Raw genomic sequence first — 19,954 nt, 5'->3', positions numbered from 1 at the left:
GGGGCTAGACTTGTAGCTCCGTGGTGGAGTGCCCTAGGTTCAATCCCCAGTGTTGAGCATGCAGTTGTGCACGCACACACACACTCACAGAGGAACTGAATTGAGGGATGTTAAAGGCTCTATTCCAAAAGTATTTTGCTCCTGTATTTCTGTATTGTATAAGAAATTCCTGGGGCTGAGGATGTGGCTCAAGCGGTAGCGCGCTTGCCTGGCATGCATGCGGCCCGGGTTCGATCCTCAGCACCACATACACACAAAGATGTTGTGTCCGCCCAGAACTAAGAAATAAAATATTAAAATTAAAAAAAAAAGAAATTCCTATATTTCTTACCATAGTTTCTACTTTTATATGCAATAATTAAAGTTCTTTGCAAAGTGCAAGGATGGGTAATCATTAGCATTTAAGGCAAATTAGTATCCCAGACCAGCTGGCCTGTGTTAGCAGGGCAACCAGGAAGTAGAAAGTTGGAGCTAAGGAAGCAGTCCTGAAAATCTGGAAGCATTTTCTTCACTGTGGGGGTGGGGAGGTGGGGAATAGGGTGGGCCTCTAGACACCTGGCAGCAGCATGCACAGAGAGGCAGTAGTGGGTGATCCTGATAATGTTCACAGTCTTTGCTTTTCCCATGGGAAGTTCTGCTTGTTACACTTTGGAGAATTAACAGTCACACACGAGGTGATTTTGCTTAAGGTGAGCTCTTGTGCTAAAGCAGAAACCAGGTGCCCGAGGCAGCCTTGGTACCAGTGTTGATCAGGTGTCCTACAGGAGCCAGGCTGCAAGGGGAGGGGGTGTGTCAGTGCACTTAAGGAGTAACATGAAAAACTTCCTAGCAAGGATAAGAAAGCTCCTGACGGCCTCTGCTCACCAGCCTGGTGTGACATGGTGGCTTTCTGCTGGGGACTGTGTCACAGTCTCCTAGAGAACATTCCAAACCAGACCTGCCAGAGGCCCAGGAGATGCCACTCCCCTCGGGACTACTGCTGCAGCTGAGTGGGGAGGGCCCTGGAGGTTTGGTCCCCCTGCTGTTAGGATACTTGTTTTCCTCCTCTGCTTAGTCCAGAGATGGACAACTGGAAGAGGCACGTTCTCTAACTCTGTCCCACCTCCCAGCCTCCTTTCTCAACCATTCACCACTTGTCCTGAGACCATCTCAGCATTTGTGTGGGACAGCTGCTGCCCAGGGCTGCAGAGCTTGAGGGAATCTCAGCAGCCCTGAACACCCCTCCAGTGCCTGCCCACCTAGCTTAAAGACCCCCAAATTCCCTGGGACACCTACCCACAGACACCAAGCACCATCTTTAGGCACTGACTCTGGGTATTCTGGCTTCTGTAGCTGTGGCTCCCACAACTAAGCTGTTGGTGATTGATTACCATCACCCAGAGGAATCCTGCGTCCCCAGGAGTAGCTCCATCTGGATTCTTCAGCTGAGTTTGGAGGGAGACCCCTTATTTCCAAAACATTTAAGGATGGCCTTTCCTGTGCACCTTGGCTGTCACCTTAAGGACTTCTGGAGAGCAAAGCTTTTGTTGCTGGAAATCTTATTTTCTGTAGGCACAAGAGTGCTGTTACATCCCATTATGTTTCTGAAGATAGAGGCCTTGGTCAGGACGCTTGAGAGCTGCCCATGAAGCCCAAATCAGAGTAAGCATGGAATGCAGATGAGACCATCAGCCTTACTCATTAGGTTTTGGGATTGGAGCCTGGCCTGCTAGATTTATAAGTGGATCTTAATATTGAGTCAAAAAGAAGTTGTTTAGGAAAGTAACTTCTGCACTTAATGCCACTGTTAGTACTGGGAATTGAACCCAGGAGCACTTTATCACTGAGCCACATCTCCAGCCCTTTTTGTTTTTTATTTTAAGATAGGTCTCACTAAGTTGTTCAGGGCCTTACTAAGTTGCTGAGGCTAGCTTTGAACTTGTGAGCCTCCTGCCTCAGCCTTTTGAGCTGCTGGGATTACTGGCATGTGCCACCAACCTAGGTGCCATTGAAGTATTCTTATGTGCCTGCTAGGAAGGTTTGTAGATATGGGAAAATTAAGTACAACCTTTTGTGAAAACCTGAGCAGTAGAAAAATGAGCTAAGGGTTAGCTGAAGGGCAACCCTTTGATGTCAGCTTGGTGTAGGTGGGAAACAGGCTGAGCACACATGCTCTGCCTTGAGCTGCATCCCCAGCCCTTATGTAAACATTTAAAAAACTTGTTGGAGGCGTCTTTACAATGTGAATATTTTCCTAATAAAACTGAAAAAGTGCTAAGTGTCCTTTATGGCTGAGCACCAGTGGCCGTGCGGAGCAAACCTGCAGAGAGAAACCTGGAACTGCTTCCAGAAGGGCGTGATGGTACACGGCTGTAGTTCCAGAGTCCCAGCAGTACTGGAGGCCGAGGGAGGGGGTGCAGAGTGCTTGAATCCAAGAGTTGGAGACCAGCCTGGACCATCTCAAAGGGAAACGTCTGTATTTCCCATTTGTCCATCTGCCCACCCGCCTGCCCTTCCAGCTTGCCGGCTACCTTTTCACCTTTCTCAAGAAAGTGGAGGAATATTTGGTTATTTCACCTCCAGTGCTGGAATAGACACCCCATGGGCAGCACCGCTGGGAAACAGCACAGAAGCATCACGTGCACTCCTCGCCCCTGTGCAAAGCACACTGTTGTGCCAGCCTAGGTGGACTATGTTACCTTCAGCCTTTCTGTGTCACTAGCCATTAAGCCCTCTACAGACGCAGCAGGTGGTGTCCCTACTTCTTCCTGGGATAGGGCGAGGGGAAGTCGCAGAGTGTTAAGATGTTGTTGCTGAAGACAATTACATACAAGTAGACTGTTGACCCCCAGCATACCAGAAGCCTCCTTTACAGTCAGAGGTCCAGTGGGGCCAGGTTTCTGAGGTGTTGGAACAGTAGTTTTTGCCTGGCTTCTGCAGGTGTCACAAGTCCCTTAAAGCTGCTGAGTATTTTGTGGGTTTGCAGGTGTTTTTTTGGGGAAGAGGTTCATGGCTTTTGTTATATTTCTCAAAAGAATCTATGATTGGGCCAGGTTATGGCTCAGTGGTGGAATGCTTGCCTAGCACATTTGGTCCTCAGGTTCTCAGTACTACATAGAGATAAGTAAGTGGAAGAAAGGTGTCATGTCCACCTACAACTCAAAAATTTTTTAAAAAGAAAAAAGAATCTGTGATCTGAAAATGTTGTGACCTTGGCTTTAGAAGGTCCTATCATTCTAAACTTTCAGTTAACTGTTATTTGTCTTTTGGGATGTTGTGTTTAGCATTTAGATTTAACAGCAGAAACATTAATTCTTCCTGGGTGTGTGTGGTTTTTTTTTTTTGTACTGGGGATTGAACTGAGGGGCACTTTACAGCTGAGTTACATCCTAGCCCTTTTTATTTTCGTATTTTGAGTCAGGGTCTCACTATGTTGCTGAGGTTTTCCTTGAACTTGTGATCCTCCTGCTTCAGCCTCCAGAGCTGCTGGGATTACAGGCATGTGTTGTCATGCTTGAACTTCCTGGTTTCTTTTTCTTTTTTTGGTACCTGGGATTAAACCCAGGGGCACCTAACCACTGAGCCACACCTCCACCCCTTTTTAATATTTTATTTAGAGACAAGGTCTTGTTGAATTTCTTAGGGCCTCACTAAGTTGCCGAGGCTGGCTTTGAACTTGCGATTCTCCTGTCTCAGCCTCTGGAGCCATTGGGATTATAGGCATGTGCCACCATGCCTGGCCTTGTTTCCTGTATCCTAATTTTTACAAGCACATTTGTGATCCTGACTTCTCAAAAATAGCACTGTGACTATTGCTGGCTGTCTCCTAAACATTAGCTAAATCTTTTGAAAAATCAGTCTTAATGGTAAGCAAAATCAAGCACAGTGTCTGACTGGGGGCCAGGGCTCCGTAAATATGTGTTGTATTTGACATGGAATGTACAAAACTGAATATGTACAAGTCAGTAGAATATTCAGATCAAAACAGAAGTGAATTGAAGCATACTGAGAAAAAAATCTTTTTGAACAGCAATGTCAGTAAAACTGTCAAAAAAACCCATTCTCAACAAAACATTGGCAGATCAAATTGAAGGATGTATAAAAAGAATTATACACTGCGACCATATGGGATTTATTCCGTGTATACAAGGCTATTTCAACATTCAAAAATCAGTAATCTACTGTCTCAGTACACGTGATCCCTTCAGTTAATCACATGATCATATCAGTTAATGCAGAAATGGCTTTTTTGTTTTCTTTTTAAATTGGATACCGCGCCCAGGGTTGCTCTACCACTGAGCCACATTCCTACCCTTTTTATTTTTTGAGACAGGGTCTCACCAAGTTGCTTAGGGCCTTGTTACATTGCTAAGGCTAGATTTGAACTTGGGATCCTCCTGCCTCAGCCCCCTGCAAGTCGCTGGGATGACAGGCGCATATTCCAGGCCTGGCCTGGAGGGGCCTATTGCTGCTTTTTGATGTGGTGAGAGAGCACAGCGTTAGCTGGGCCTCTCACGACCTCCTGGAGGCCCTATCTCCACCCGCCATCAGCACAGCACCCCTTTCTTCTCAGTCCCAGGCGGGCGGTTCCCTGGTGGCTGTGTGGGGTGGAAGCCCAGATGCCAGACTGCAGCCTCTTTCACCCCTGCTTCCACTCCCGGGGCTCCTCTCAGGCTGCCAGTCAGGCCAGGGCTGGTCCCACTTCCCCCTCTTTGTCGGCCACTCAGTGCCGCTGGGGTGGCAGGAGAAGCCCTGGCTCTCGCTCTGCCCTGTTTGTCTCCAGCATTTTGCGGCTCCCTCATTTCTGGAACTGTGTTGGCCAGCCTGCCCGCCAGCTCATGCCTGGGACAGGTTTCCAAGCCTGCAAACCCACAGACAGTGTGGGTCTAGACCTTCTGCTTTTGAAGCCATTGTCGCCTTTCAGAAACTCGATGCATAAGGCTGAGTGTTGCAGGGCCCTGTGTGCGTGTGTGTGCAGGTGCGCAATGCCTGCGTGGGTCAACAGAAGTCTCACACTGCTTGTTTACTTAATGTAAAAAAACTGCAGGTGTTTTTGGTTTTTACACTGATGTGGTGCCTGCTGTCCTAATGTGGCGACACTGGTTTTCTTAGGTAGGTACAAGTCACTGATTCTCAAGGGAGTTGGGGTTTGTAGCAGTGTCTAGAGACTACTCTGGCTGTCCAACTTGGGGGTACCAGTGGCATCTGTCTAATGTTGGGAAGCCCTGGGTGCAGCAAAACATCCACAAGGCACCAGACAGCCCACAGCCAGAATTACCATCTGGCTCAGGATGCTGTGGTGCTGAAGTTGAGAAACCCTGGTCTAAACAGTGTCTAATATATCAGGGTTTTTTTGTTTGTTTGTTTTGGTTCTGGGGATTGAACTCAGCCAGCAGCACTTTACCACTGAGCCACATCTTTAGCACTTTTTTTTTTTTTTTTTTTTTTTTGGAGACAGGGTCTTGCTTAGTTGCTGAGGCTGGCCTCAAATTTGTGATCCTCCTGCCTCATTCTCCAGAGTTGGTGGGATTACAGATGTGCACCACCATGCCTGATTTCAAGCACTTCAAGTTGAGTTTGCTTGGAATTATGATGAAGAAACCCTTAAACCTGTGTTTATAGAATTTGGAGATCCTTTGGAAATGTTTGGTTTTAGGTTTTTTTAAAAAAAAGTAATTTTAAAATGTTTTACAAAGTTAGAAGAAATGGATGGTGTAGTAAACAGACCTGTTACTGGGAAGAGCCTCAGCTGAAAAGGAGAGTTTATGTAAATTTCATGTGCCCAGGGCAGTACTTTGGTTGATTAAAGTTTCCTCTTCTGTTGAAGTCTTTTTTTGATGTTTTGGAGTAAAACTTCGCAGTATCATTGCATAATACTGCCTCTCTCTTTTCCTTTGCTGAATAAAAAGGATAAAATCAGGCCTCCAAGGAGGTTTGAGGTGTGGGGTTTACTCTAGCCTAAATTGCTAACTGGTGATGCTAACTGGGAGGTATCCTTGGGAATGGCTTTGGGAGTCCCAGGTCTCAGTCCTGGTCTTTCTGCCTTTCTTTAGCTCTTGCTTATGATGAACTTATTAGAAATACTTGTTTAGTGGCTGGTGACGGGGAGCTGGGGGCCTTCACTCATGTCCTCACAAGAAAGCCAGAGAGGAAGGCAGCGTTGTCACCTGAGCAGGGCGGATAAGCAGTGTGTTCCCGGCTCTCACCTAGCAGACTCAAAGCCTTGGATTCCATCCCCAGCCCTGCAAAAGCAAGCAAACAAAGCCATACACATGAACAGCTTCCGTGTACGGACAAATGAGCAGGATTTGCACATCAGCCAAGTTCCATCCAACTCCAAGGCTCCTGCCCTTCCTATCCTACCCCAGAAGGCCTCTGCCTGCAGTCTGTGTGCAGAGGCGCCCACAGTGCTGGTGCTGCGGGTCAGGTCCAGCCCTCCTCCTCACATTCTTGGAGGGGCATGGTCTTGGTCTTGCTTGTGCTGGAGTGAGCCATGTCTGTTCCTTCCTCTGTGCCTTCTGTGCTCCTTAACTTGGGTTCATGTGCTCGCTAGTTCTGGTCATCCCTATACATGTGCTCTGCTTTCCAGACTCCTAGTGGCATTATACCTCCCCACCCTATGACTTCAGCAAGGCCTGTGGCTCTTGACCTTAAGCTAGGAGCATCTGTGACCTGTGTCCCTCTCTTGAGAGATTCAGGCACACTGGAGATGGAGGCTGTATGAGTGCCCATCACTGAGCGCCTTGCTCCTCTTGCTCACCATCGTGCTTCCTGTGTACTCTCTGTGTAGTCATGCCCTTTTGGAATGCAGACGGGTGTTGCTCTCCAGGTGGCTCGGGTGGCATGAGAGAAAGCCCCTTGCAGCGAACCTCATGCACTAGGGTCTTCAGGAAAGGAGTTTGGCACCAGCTGACCTGCTATCCCTGGTTGGAAGGGCCAGGGTGATTGAGCCTAACTTAAGAATTCATAGCTAAGGGGCTGGGGATGTGGCCCAAGTGGTAGTAGCATGCTCGCCTAGCATGTGTGAGGCACTGGGTTCGATTCTTAGCACCACATAAAAATGAAATAAAAATATTGTGTGCACCTTAAAAACTAAAAAAATAAATACTTAAAAAAAAAAGAATTCATAGCTAAGGATGGTACTTGGAAGCACTAGGGAATGTCTTCTTATATTTTGGTTTCAAAACTGTGTGAATATCATACCTATTCCAATTTGAGGGAGTGGGGTTCCAGAGATTGAGCTCAGAGGTGCTTAACCACTGAGCCACATCCCCAGCCCTTTTTTGTTTTCTAATCATTTTTGAGACCAAGTCTTGCTAAGTTGTTGAGATTGACTTTGAACTTGTGATCTTCCTGCTTTAGCCTCCTGTGCTGCTGGAATGACAGGCGTGCGCCATCACACCCAACTCCAAATGTATTTTGAGAAAAGGAATCAGCTGGAGATTTTAAACATATCTGTGCATACATCTCAACAGAGGGCCTAAGGCTTCCAAGCAGCAGGATGTGTAGAGGGGTGATTTGGAGCCTGCAGCTGGGGATACCTGTCGCCACCTGGTGGCAGTATTCCTTAGTTTCAGGTGCTTCTGCTGGATCAAGGTCAAAATCTTCTAGGATTTATAGGTGAAATGTGCAATCTTGGTAAACATTCAGCTATTATTATTTAACCATATGACACACCCAGGTGAGTGAATGAGGAGCACACATCAAATCTTATTTGGAAATAGTGGAGTTCTGCTTAGAAATGAGTAAATAAGAAGGGAATGGTTCGTGGTGGTGGGTTGATGTCCAGGGTGCCATCCAGAGCACCAAGGCACGCTGTGGTCAGCATACAGGCTCTAGACTAGCCTACTGGACTCTCCTGCTTACCACTCGGGTGAAGGACCTGCCACTCTTTATCCCACAGATTTGGGGTATGCTCAGGATGCAAAACTTTTTTTTTTTTAATTTGTAGATGGACACAATACCTTCATCTTATTTATTTTTATACAGTGCTGAGGATCAAACCTCAGCCCCAGGATGCATAACTTTTGAAAAAAATATTTTATTTTTTCCAGTGCTGAGGGTAGAACCCAGGGCCTTTTGTGTGCTGGGAGCAAGCACTCTGCCACTGAGCTACTTCAGAACCACGAACATAGCTTATATGTAAAGTTAACCCTGAGTTGATTTTTGTTCATCTTGATTTAAAAATCTATGACAATCTAAAGAATAAAATCCACTGAGACCACAACAAAAGTAGTCACGTCCTAAAATAATGAATGTGTATCCCAGACGTGCCCTGTGCTTCCGGGTCTGGCTGCCAGCTTTGCCAGTTCATTATTTTAAATTAGTGCTGTACTCTTCCAAATATAGTTGGTTTTAATGGTCTCGGATGTGATGACATGAGTTAAGTATAAACAGGCTACTAGGGTGATACATCCCTACGCTTAGGGCCAGTGGTCTCTTGTCTTGGTGATTTTTTGGGGGGAAATGATTACAGAAACATCAGTCACTTGTGCTTATGAATGTTTTATAATGCAAATTGAATGTGATGAAATATTAAAAATACCATTCATTAAATATTGAAAAGTTCAGTCTCTGGAACTGGCCAGATCTATTCATTGTTCTGCCAGCTTAAAGGAGCAATTTAGAAATTTTGAATTATAAAATTAGAATGCTGGGAAAGATAAAAGAGCTGGGACTATAGCTATGAGGTTGCTTCCCCTGAACCCACAGCCATTTTAGGCTGTAGGCCTTTCATTAAGGCAGCAGGTCACAGTTCTGTCCCTGCAGGCCTCCAGCAGGTTTCTCTGCCTAGTGTCTTCAATTCCCAGTAGGTTAATAAAGGCAATAAATTCATTTAGTTTTTCAGGAGTTTTATGGATTCAAATACTGGAATGATTCATTAGTCTTATTATCCTGCTTGTGATTTTATTAAAATATTAAAAGTATTAAAAAACAGATTATAATCATGTATTGTTATTAATGGCAAATCAAACTGTTTTAAAGTGATAGATTGATGATAAACAATGCAGCGTTTGGAGAATGCTCATACTGTTTAAATTCAATTTTTTCGGTGTAGGGCTTTACCACTGAGCCACATCCCTAGCCCTTTTTGTTTTTATTTTGAAGCAAAGTCCTGCTAAGTTGCTGAGGCTGGCCTTTATTCAGAGGAGTGGCCCTCCTGCCTTAGCCTCCAAGTTGCCGGGATCATAGATGTGCACCACTGCACTCGGCCACACTCTAGTTTACGATGATCTGTTTCCATTGTGCTGGCCACTGCAGGCGAGTCTCAGCCTATGTGCGTCACGGCACGGTTCACTTAAGAAGATGCCTGGAGAGGATGCTGAGGCCCAGCAGAGGTGAGGCGTCCAACCCAGTGCAGAGTGGAGCTGCACTGTGCTCCCAGGGACTCTCTGGGACTGAAGGCTGCTGTGAGGCCAGTTCTCGAGCTGTGGTACATCACGGAGGAGGGCTGTGGTGCTGCCAGGTTCTCCTCGCCAGATCCCCGGTCCAGGAGCAGCTCATGGGAGGGACAAGACAAGTCTCAAAGACATTTTGAATTTGGTCTCTGTGATCTGGGTTGAATCTCATATTGAGTCCTCCATAACTGAACCAGAGTAGCCTTTCCCAGAAGCTCTCTTTTGACCTCTTTGGTTCTTGTGCTGCTTCTGGATTTCCCAGCTTCCTTGTTTAGACCCCTTCCAGAAGCCGGGGGCACCCTCCCGTGCTAAACCCCAAGTCGAACCAGCTCCAGAGCCGTCTTCTCGTCTTCTCTACGGGAGAGTCCAGAGCAGGGCAGCTGGTTTCATTTGTACTCCAGGAGGCTCCTTGTCTGACCCTCTCTGCACCAGTAGGGCCTCAGCAAGTTGGTGCTCAGCACAGTGCCAGGGTATTGGAACGAGCAGCACAGAAGGCCATGCCCTCACAGGGTTTGGTGGGCTAGGACCGCAGCCTCCTCCACCTGTCCTGAGTGCCGGGCTGTCCTGAGCACTGGGTGCATTGACTGTCACCTTCCAGAGTCATTGTCCTATTTTACAAATAAGGATACCGAGGCCCACAAGTGCAGGTTGGGCAGGGCCCAGGCAGGGTTCACCCAGGTGGCTGGGTTCCAGGGGTCCATCTTCTCCCTGCTTGGGGCACAGATGGAGGGAGGGAGATGTGAGCTGCTGTAGGGAGCTGGAAGAGGCCTTGCATCAGAACCAAAGTGAGGCACTGGGGCGGAGTCCATCTTCTCCCCTCCTTCCAAATGTGCAATGGAGTGCTGCAGGGGCAGCGTGGGGCAGGATGCATGTGCGGGTAGATGGGAGCCCAGCTGGCTCTGTAAGCCAGATGGCAAGAAGGTTTGCAGAAACGTAGGACATGCTGCTTTTCTTGGTGAACATTGTTTTTAAAAGTATGCTTATTGCTGGGTGTGGTGGCACATGGCTGTAATCCCAGTGACTAAGAAAGCTGGGGCAGGAGGATCAAAAATTTGAGGCCATCCTCAGTAATATAGTAAGATTCTCAAAAATATAAAGGGCTGGGGGTATAGCTCCCTGGTAAAGTACCTGGGATCAGTCTCCAGTATTTAAAAAAAAGTTATCATCATAAAAATATTATGTTAAAAATAAGGTTTTTTTTAAAGAATGGATAAATATTTTTTTCCTTGTTTTAATTTCCAATACAGTGAAGTTGATAGATGGACAGGCACAGACGTCGCAGAGGCTGTCCATGATTTTTGTTGTTAGTGGGCTTAGAAACTACAAGGGTTGGGAACCACCACTGGAGGAGTCCCATGGCCTCCCCGCCCCATGGAGGAGTGATGGTGGGTGGAGGTGGGGAGAGGGTTACTGGGCTGCTGACAGCTGAGGTGAGCATAGAGGTGACAGGACATTGCTTTATCCTGGATTATTCACGTGTGTGGATTTTTTAAAATTGTGGCAAAATATACGTAACATAAAATTTCTTATCATTCCCATTTTGGAGCCTAGTTCAGGAGTGCCAAATTTATTTTGCATCCTCTAGAGCTGTTCATGTTGCAAAAGTACAACATCTCCGTGCTCTCCAGACCCACTCCAGGGATTGGCCTTGTTTTGAAAGCGGAGGCCGGAGGATTTGCTGTGGGCTGGGTGTGCTGTGCAGGTGTATCTGGTGCCAGTGTCTTTGGTTGGTGAGCAGGTGGCTTTGTTCTGGTCTCTTCCCTTGCACACACAGGCCCCATGTGCCTGCTCACTCCAGACTCTTCAGCTATCTGGGGAAGGGGCAGGCAAGGCCCAGGGGCTCTGTCACTGCACAAGTCACTGCACAGCAGTGGAGAAGCACATTGCTTAACAGCAGGGGCAGGTCAGGCAGTCCCAGCTTTGTGTGGGCCTCACAGAGTTTGTGTACACAAACCGAGAGGGCTGCAAAGCCACCAGGTGGTACAGTCTCATGGGACCTCCGTCACATATTTGGTCTCTTGAAATGTCACCAGTGTGGTGTATGACTGTAGTATCACATGGTGACATTGGATGCTTCTGGGTTGATTTGCACTTGCAGAAAAGAACTCAAAGGATTCATTTGGCCAATAGACTGGGCTCGAAATCAAGTCCTCACACTATTCTCAGCTTTTCCAATGAGCTTCAATGACATGGGCCCTAGTTAGTCATTTGGTGGGGGGGGCCTTGGCACTTCTGAGGTAGAAAGGAGAGGAAAAGGAGCCACATTGTGCGGGAGTCACAAGAAGCTGGGCACAGCCAGCTCAGGGGACCCAGTGGCCAGAACCTGGAGGAAGTCCTGCACAGACCCTGAGCCCACCCCAGGCAAAGCAAAGCACACAAGAGCCGAAGAGATAGTGGCCGAGCAGAGGCCAGAACAGCAGCTCCAGCGCCTGTCCAGAAGGAGATCCACCCCCTGTGAGGAGGGCGGTCCCGGTTTACAGAGGAAATCCGGATTGAGAGGCCCTTTGCTGTGCTCAAGGTCACCTGGCTCATAAAAGGGCGCCAGAATCTGACCCCAAGTTGGTGATGCTCAAGTGCAATTATTCTTAAACACTCTTTTTTCATTTTTTTAAAGAAATTTTGCATTTAGTTTTATTTTAATATATTTGTAATCTTATATTAATCAGTATTTTTCATCTTTTGCATTTTTTTTGAAATGAAGATTTAAAATGACAGGCAGTCATTAAGCAATGGTGATGTAAAGAAGAGAGCCTTGTTCTTCGTAAACACCTGTGATTGGCTAAAAACAAGTAGTTTGAGTTTGTAGCCACTGATCCTTTTTTTCATCTCAATTTCTAGAGCAGTTTCTTTCTTACTTCCAGTTGCTTCATGGACAGATGAATTCTACAGGACTTTCTCTAGAATTTTAGGATTTTGTCTTATTTGGTTTCAATATTGAACACTACAACCAATTGCAGTCTAGCGGGAGTTTTGTTTTACCTAGGTTTGCTCTGGAGTGTGGCTTAGTGGTGGAGAGCTCACCTGGCACACACAAGGCCCACTGCCGCCTCCTCAGCTCCACAAAAGAGAGAAGGGAAAAAAAAGTGTGTCTTCAAAGACACTTCACAACAGTAACCCTAACCTCCCCTGTTTCCTTCTGCTTTGTTTTCAACCCAGTCAACAAACACAAGCCGTGGCTGGAGCCCACCTACCATGGCATCGTCACCGAGAACGACAACACGGTGCTGCTTGATCCCCCGCTGATCGCCCTGGATAAAGATGCTCCTCTGCATTTTGCAGGTAGGCATGTAGGTCTCGTCCCTCGTGGCCAATCTGGACTGGAGCGGAGCTTCAGCACTTGTTAGGATGGCTCTGAGCCTGTTTGGGAGTCTCTCGGTAGCTGGACCTGCCCTGGTTCTGAGGCGATGTGTTTTCCTCTTGGTAGTCACTACAAAAACCTGTTCTGGTTGTTGAAAGGCAAAATACTTAACTTCACTACAGCATTACATGCCTCAGCTTCACGCACCTGGGTGGATGGTGTCTGGACCAGTGGATCTCTAGCTGCAGCAGGCACAGGTGGCTGCGGGTGGTGATGAGGAGCAGCCCTTGGGGGTCTTCTCACCCACTCCCTTGCCTCTCAAGGCCCCAGACTCCCAGCCCAGCATTTCCTGAACCTAGATTTTAGTTACCTATAAAGACTGAAAATGCTGAACGGTCTTTATGGAGACTTTTGCCCAGGTTTACTTTTAGTAGGCTCAGCTTGTGGGTTCGTAAGTCTGTGGCCTACACCTGTACCTTCCTGGAGACACATCTCCAGGAGACTTTCATCCTGAGGCAACGGTCCGTGCTACTGACACTTGGTGGCACTTTCCAAATCAAAGCTGGCCTGAACTGATGGAGGGGCGTGCTGCCTCACCCTTTCTTGTCCTCAGAGTCAGAACGACATTGAGAAGTTAATGTTTAAAGAGCAGTTTTTACGTGACATTCTGCAGATCAAAACTCCCTATTAAAGAGTGCTCTGTTTGCCTGGGCAAAACTAGGAGCAGTTGGATGTGCTCATTTAAATGTGTCATGCGTTAATTTGACTTGATTTATTTAAAATTATCTTTAAAAAAAATATTTATTTGTTGGTAATCCACTGCCTCATACGTGCCAGGCAAACACTCTGCCACTGAGCCATGACCCCAGCCTATTAATTTCATTTTAGCAAACTAAGGGACATGTGTGAGGTTGTTTCGGAAGCCCTGCTGGAGAAATGAACTTGCAGTTTGTTCTCTTCTGTGCCACTTCCATGGCAGAAGAACAGCCTGGGGCCAGCTTGTGCTGTGTGTGTCAGCATGGGGGACAGAGCAAGTTACGCTTGTCCACAGACCTGAGAGGAGGCCTTGGACACTCAAGCACTTGTGTCTAGCAGCTGGGTGGTATTACATTGCTGGTTCCCCAAGTTGGAAGTCGTTTTCACATTGCCTGCTGGCCACGGTCAGTGTCCTGTGGACCTGCGTGAGCATAGCCCGGGCATACCTGTGTGGTCACTGGTCTGTTCTTCCTCTGGAATGTGGCATGTGTGCCTCGTCCACCACCATGTGGGGCCCGTGGAGCGTGGTCCGCGTGTACTGATAGCACCTTTGCCCATACAGCATTTGTAACAGGATCCGTCCAGATGCTTTACAAGTAGGAATCAGTGCGGTGGTACACGCCTGTAATTACAGTGGCTTGTGATGCTGAGGCAGGAGGATTGCCAAGTTCAAAGCCCGCCTCAGGAATTTAGTGAGGTCCTAAGCAACTTAGGGAGACTTTGTCTCAAAACAAAGAGGGGTGGGGATGTGGCTCAGTGGTTAAGTTCCCCTAGAATCAATCCCTAGTACCAAAAACTTCCTCCGAAACAAAGAAAAAGAGTGATAACCCTCCCCAGCCTGCAAGGTGGTACCCTTCTTTCTGACATTCCCATTTTTTAAATTTATTTTGGTGGGGGCTGGGGGTGGGGGCGGTACCAGGGATTGAACTCAGGGGGCACTCAACCACTGAGGCACATCCCCATCTCTATCTCATATTTTATTAGAGACAGGGTCTCACTGAGTTGCTTAGCACCTCCCCGTTGCTGAGGCTGGCTTTGAGCTCACAATCCTGTCTCAGCCTTGTGAGCTGCTGGAATTACAGGTGTGTGCTACCCTGCCCTGCCTGGTCCTGTTTTAAAGAGAGGAAACTGGCTCAGAGCAGTTAAGTTCCTAGCTGTGGGTCACACAACTGGTGTGCTGCAGTCAGGACTCCAGCCCAGGGGGATGGCTCTTGGCCCAATGACGTAGCTGCATTTGTCGCTGCGGGAGGTCATAGGGAAGCAGGAAGTAAAATGGACATCCTGTGCCAACTTTGAAGGAAAAGGTCACAGATGTGAAGCAATCACTTAGTTTGTTCTTTCTCTTTGGATTTTATTGTATCACTTAGCAAGCTGAATGTGTTATGGATGAAATAATACTTTTTGAGTTTGTTTTTGAGGATCCTCAGGATTTTAAAAATTGATGTATAAAAATTACATATTTGGATTTAAAAAAAACTACACAGAGAAGCAATTTAGACCCAAGCCACAGTTGTAGCTGGATTGTCTTTGCCATAGCAGACAAATAAGCCGTTGTTTTCCCTCTGGAGGGTTTTTTTTGTTGTTTAATTTTTTTCTTATTTTTGTTGGACACATACCTTTATTTTATTTATTTGTTTTTATGTGGGGCTGAGGACCGAACCTCGGGCCTCCCCGAGCTAGGCGAGCGCTCTGCGCTGAGCCCCGGCCCAGCCCTCCCTCTGGAGGTCTTCATGGAGCAGTCCTCCTTTGTGTTCCTTCCTCGTCTGTCTTTTCTGGCCACAAGATGTGTGTACTGTGGAAGCCACTCTTTGCTATTGCCATCCATCCATTCGTTGTTGTTGTTGTTTTGGGTACTGGGGATTGAGCCCAGGGGTGCTTTACCTCTGGGACACATCCCAGCCCTTTTTATTTTTTAATTTTAAGACAGGGTCTTGGGCTGGGGCTGGGGCTCAGTGGTAGAGCACTCACCTAGCACGTGCGAGACCCTAGGTTCGATCCTCAGCACCACATAAAAATAAATTTATAAAATAAAAAGGTATTGTGTCTATCTACAACTAAAAATTTTTTTTTAAAATAAATTAAGAAACAAAAAAGACAGGATCTTGCTCAGTTGCTGAGGTTGGCTTTGAACTTGTGACCCTCTTGCCTCAGCTTCCTGAGACACTGGAATTACAAACTTGTGTCACCGTGTCTGTCTCATCCATTGTTTTTTTTAGTATACTGTATTTACCAGACTGTTCAGCCGTCAACCAGCATCTCCTTCTAGAAGGTTTATTATTAATAGTGGAATCTTTTTAAAATATGTTTTCAGAGCTGAGTGCCATGGCATATGTTTGTAATCCCAGTTTTGGGGAAGCTAAGGTAGGATAATCTCAGCTTTAAGGCCAGCCTCAGTAATTTAGTGAGAATCTGCCTCAAAATGAAAAATAAAAGGGGCTGGGGATGTGGCTCAGTGGTAGGGCACCCAGTACAGAAAAAATATCTAGGGGTGGTGGCACACACCTAAAATCCTAGCTGCTTGGGAGGCTGAGACAGAAAGATCTCGAGTTCAAAGCCAGCTTCAGCAACGTAGCAAGATCCTAAGTAACTCAGTGAGGCCCTGTTTCTAAATAAAATACAAAAATAGGGATGAGGATGTGGCTCATTGGTTAAGTGCCCCAGGGTTCAATTCCTAGTACCAAAAAAAAGCCCCTTCAAACCATTTTCACTTAACATTGTTAGAAATGTCTTTTCATCTTTCTACACGATTCTTTTTAAATTTTTCTTAGTTGTAGTTGTACACAATAACTTTATTTTATTTATCTTTATGTGGTGCTGAGGATTGAACACAGTGCTTCATGCCGCTGAGCCCCAGCCCCAGCCCCTACGCAGTTCTTAATATGGTTTCTTAAAAGGGTGTTTTGTGTGAGACAAGGCCAGGTTCAGCGCTGTACCTTGGCTCAGCTGGGTGTCTGTTGGCAGTGAAGCTGAGTGAGGCCTGTGATGAGGTGAGGGCTGACACCTGTGAGGGCTGACTGCATGGCCGGGCATTCCAGGGGCTTCCTGAGAGCGATTTCATGAGGTTCTTGCTAGCAGCCTCTCGGGCTCAGCCCTCACCATTCCCATTTTCGAGATGAGCACAGTGGCTGGCAGTGGGCTGTGGGCCTGACAGCTGGAGCCACAGCCCATCCCTGGTGTCTGTGAGGGGCCCATGAGTGTGCCGCAGCTCACAGAGCTGCCTGGGGGTCCCCTAGCCTTGGGTCAGCTGCTGGCCCTGTGTTATTGGCTTCTAAAGCCCTGCACCTGCTGGTGGATTATCCCATCCCTCCAGGGGATGCTGTGTGGGTAGCTGCGGGGATCCCCGGGCAGAGCCCGCAGCAGGCGCCTGTGCAGTGTCGGGCGCCTCGTCGCAGAGCTCTGCCAGGCTCAGGGTCACATGCCGAGGGAGAATCATCCCAGATTGTCTCTGTGGGGTGAGACTAACGGAACAAAATCTCGATGTTTGTCAAGTATTTTAGGACATTTAAGTGACTTTCTCTGTTTTTCTCTCCCTTTCCTTAGTCTGCTAAAAGTCTGAGTAGATGTAAGAAAATTCATTTTACACTTCATGTACTTAATGGAGAGTTGAAGTGTGATCCATGTGTGCAGTCCTGGTGTTCCTGTTCTGAAGTGACTGGCTCTGCTGGGTGTGGTGGCTGCATGACAGCAGGAGAAAATGGCCTGTAATCTCAGTGACTTGAAAGGCTGAGGCAGGAGGATCACAAGTTTATGGCCAGCCTTAGCAACTTAGTGAGATTGTCTCAAAAAAAAAAAAAGCAGAATGCATCTCAGTAGTTGAGCATCTGTGGGTTCAGTCCCCAGCACAGAAAAACAAAACAAAAGGACAAGCTGTGTTCTGCCCGAATCAGGGGACTGGGCATCTGCCTCATCCCCTGGTCCCCTTGAGCTCTTCCCTTCAGCAGGGAGTCTACGCCTGCCTTTCCTGCCTTTTCAGATGTGGATATTTTACAAAATTGGCCAAACAGTTATGTTATGAATAGAATCCAAAAGAAAGCCTGGGAGCTCCATTCTCGCTGACATCCCCTCCTCCAGAGACCTGGCACTTCTGTCCACATGTTGAGACTCTGGTGCCCGAGCGTTGCCATTTGGGCTCAACACCTCCACCACTGCCCGGGTTTGCTTTTCAGCCGCTGGGCTGAAGTTGCGTTTGCGAAGTGAATTGGATGTGTTAGGTTGAGCCATACAAAATTGTCATTTTTGTATGTTAAAAATACAAAGATATTTGAAAAGGCTGACGTGTCATATGGTTGAGCCTGTTAGGAGTCAAGACTCCAATGCGGCAGTTGAGGAGATACTGGGGCCAGGACAGCTGCTCTGTGTGGCCATTGCCTGATGGCAGTCACCTCTCAGGACAGGTGTGGGCTCAGTTACCATGAAATGTTTGTTGAATGAGGCTAGATCTTCCAAGCACTTACAAAAGCATGAAGTTGGTCTCTATTCCCAGAGCCACTGGTAGTCTGGGTAGGAGTGCAGGACCAGCACTGCAGTGTTACCCAGGGGCATGGGTGCTGGCGATTTGGTGCCAAGATGATGTGACTTAAGAAGGTAAGTCAGCAACTCCATGGAGGGACCTGGCAGGGGTTGCTTGGCCCAGTCCTGGAGGAGCAAATGATGGGAGTCCACGTGAGTGCCTACGGGCTGCTGAGCCTGATAGACAGGGTGAATTGTGCACATGATTTCCAAGACTGCTTCCAAATTGCCTGGGCCCTGTGTAAGTGCAGGTTCCCGACTGCTCTTGCCCACATGGGTCTACACTTCCAGGCATAGCCTGAGCACCCGCACCCGCCAGCTATGTTGGGAAACACTGATGGACCTTTTTCTCCAACTCTGCAGGCTGTACACTGGAGCCACGAGGAAGCGCTCACTAAGAACACGTATGTCTGTACTCAGCCCCAGAGTGTCTGGGTCTGAACATGTGGGGAAGGCTGGACACCACAGCTTTACAGGCTTCCTGGGTAGCTCTTGGCACAGATTTGAGGGCAGCCATAATCAGTGGGGAGCTGGTGAGAGAGAAACCCTTAGGGGTGCGGGTGTAGTTATCACTACTGTGCATTTAGAGTGGCTTGACAAAGCCACATGTGAGCTTGTCCCCAAACCAGCCGGACCAGCAAGCAAGGACGCCAAAGGTCACCAAAGCTACCAAAGGTCACCAAGGCCAAGCAGAGCAGAGAGGATCAGGGAAGGTAGTTGGTGTAGCAGGGACATTGTGGAGGACACCTGCTGCCAATGCCCACTTCTTAACACTTCCGGTCTCTTTTCCCGGTGGGTACAAATCAGTGGGTCCACTGCTCCTTCTCCTCTTCCCCCAGCCAGGCCAAGCAGATGCGCCCTCCTTAACTCTGAGGATTGGGCAGAGCAGCAAAGAGCTGAAGTAGTTGTGGTTCCATTCTGTCTGTCCAAGTTCTGTGGAACCGTCTTGGTCCCTGTCTCTAAGCTTGCCTTGGTTTTTGGCTGTTCCCAAGTCAATTCCTTGAGTTCCCAATGACATTCCAATAGATTCCCTTTTGCCTAAGTTAGCTAGATGAGATTCTGTTGCTTGCAACCAGAGCACCTCAACTGGAACCAGCACCAGGAACTTCTTGAGGGGCAAAGGAAACCATATCCTTGTAAAGGCAGGGTGCCCAGGGCCCGAGAGGCTTGGAAAGCCCTGCTGCTTGGGGAAGAGAGTGGAGTTGGAGCCAACCTGAGATAGGAAGAGCGGCAAGGCTGCTTGATGCTAGGGAACCTGGAGGGGACAGAGGAGGCAGCTGAGAGCCCTACATGACCAGGCGGAGAAGGCAGGTCTCGGCTCTGCTTCACACTCTTCATGTTTTGCTTGTAACAAATTCTCTAGTTAAAACCTCTTTGGTTATTTAGATGAGGTTAGAGGAGCTAAGGAGGAGGGGAGATGGACAAGGAAAGGAGCCTGGAGAGTCTGGTCCGCACCCAGGTTGGCACAGCTGGCACACAGACAGTGCTGACTGAAGATACCTAAGGAGCTGTGAGTTCCGTTGGCGCTGACGGTTGCAGTAGTCACATTAGGACTGTCAGAGAGGGCATGGAGGTGTCTGGGTGAAGCCACACCTGGGCTTGGCTTTAAGTACTCCAGACAAGCGGGGCGCCAGGGTGAGTAACTCAAGCCCTGAGCATCTCCCCAAGCCTCTTCCCTCCCTCCACGTCTGGTGAGCCAAGACCCAGGGGCTGCCCAGATACAGCCTCTGCTCCAGCTGGTCCTCAAGTCCTGCCTTTCCTATAATCAACCCTGGCGCCTCCTTTTCAGGTCTCGCTGCTCACCCCCACTCCCTATCTTTGCCCCATTATAGTGAGTCCTGGGCAGACAGAAGGCTGCCTGGGCCCAGTGGTGCTCTCAGCCGTGGAAGACCTAAGTCTGCCCAAGGCCAAACCCTGGCTGTCCTCCTCTTGAGGCTGCTGGCCGGCTGGGTGGTTTATCAGTCATCACAGGCAAAGGACCGGCCTCGCTCGGGTTTAATAGGAACCAGCAGAT

The 19,954-nt window shown here is 48.0% G+C and overlaps 1 protein-coding gene across 4 annotated transcripts in view; it reads left to right on the top strand.

The window, feature by feature from the left end:
- The window catches only part of Clstn1 (calsyntenin 1), a 63,811-nt gene that overhangs the window by 22,196 nt on the left and 21,661 nt on the right, over positions 1-19,954 (top strand). For all 4 annotated transcript variants that reach the window (XM_078025235.1, XM_078025234.1, XM_078025232.1 and 1 more), the window contains exon 2: positions 12,534-12,656. In XM_078025235.1, coding sequence (XP_077881361.1) covers positions 12,534-12,656 — 123 coding nt within the window. The remainder of the gene's footprint in view (positions 1-12,533; positions 12,657-19,954) is intronic.

The sequence above is a fragment of the Ictidomys tridecemlineatus genome, chromosome 11, assembly GCF_052094955.1.
Source record: "Ictidomys tridecemlineatus isolate mIctTri1 chromosome 11, mIctTri1.hap1, whole genome shotgun sequence".
NCBI lineage: Eukaryota > Metazoa > Chordata > Mammalia > Rodentia > Sciuridae > Ictidomys > Ictidomys tridecemlineatus.
The sequence above is the reverse complement of the archived record's forward strand: the minus strand, read 5'-3'. Positions and strand labels throughout refer to the sequence as shown.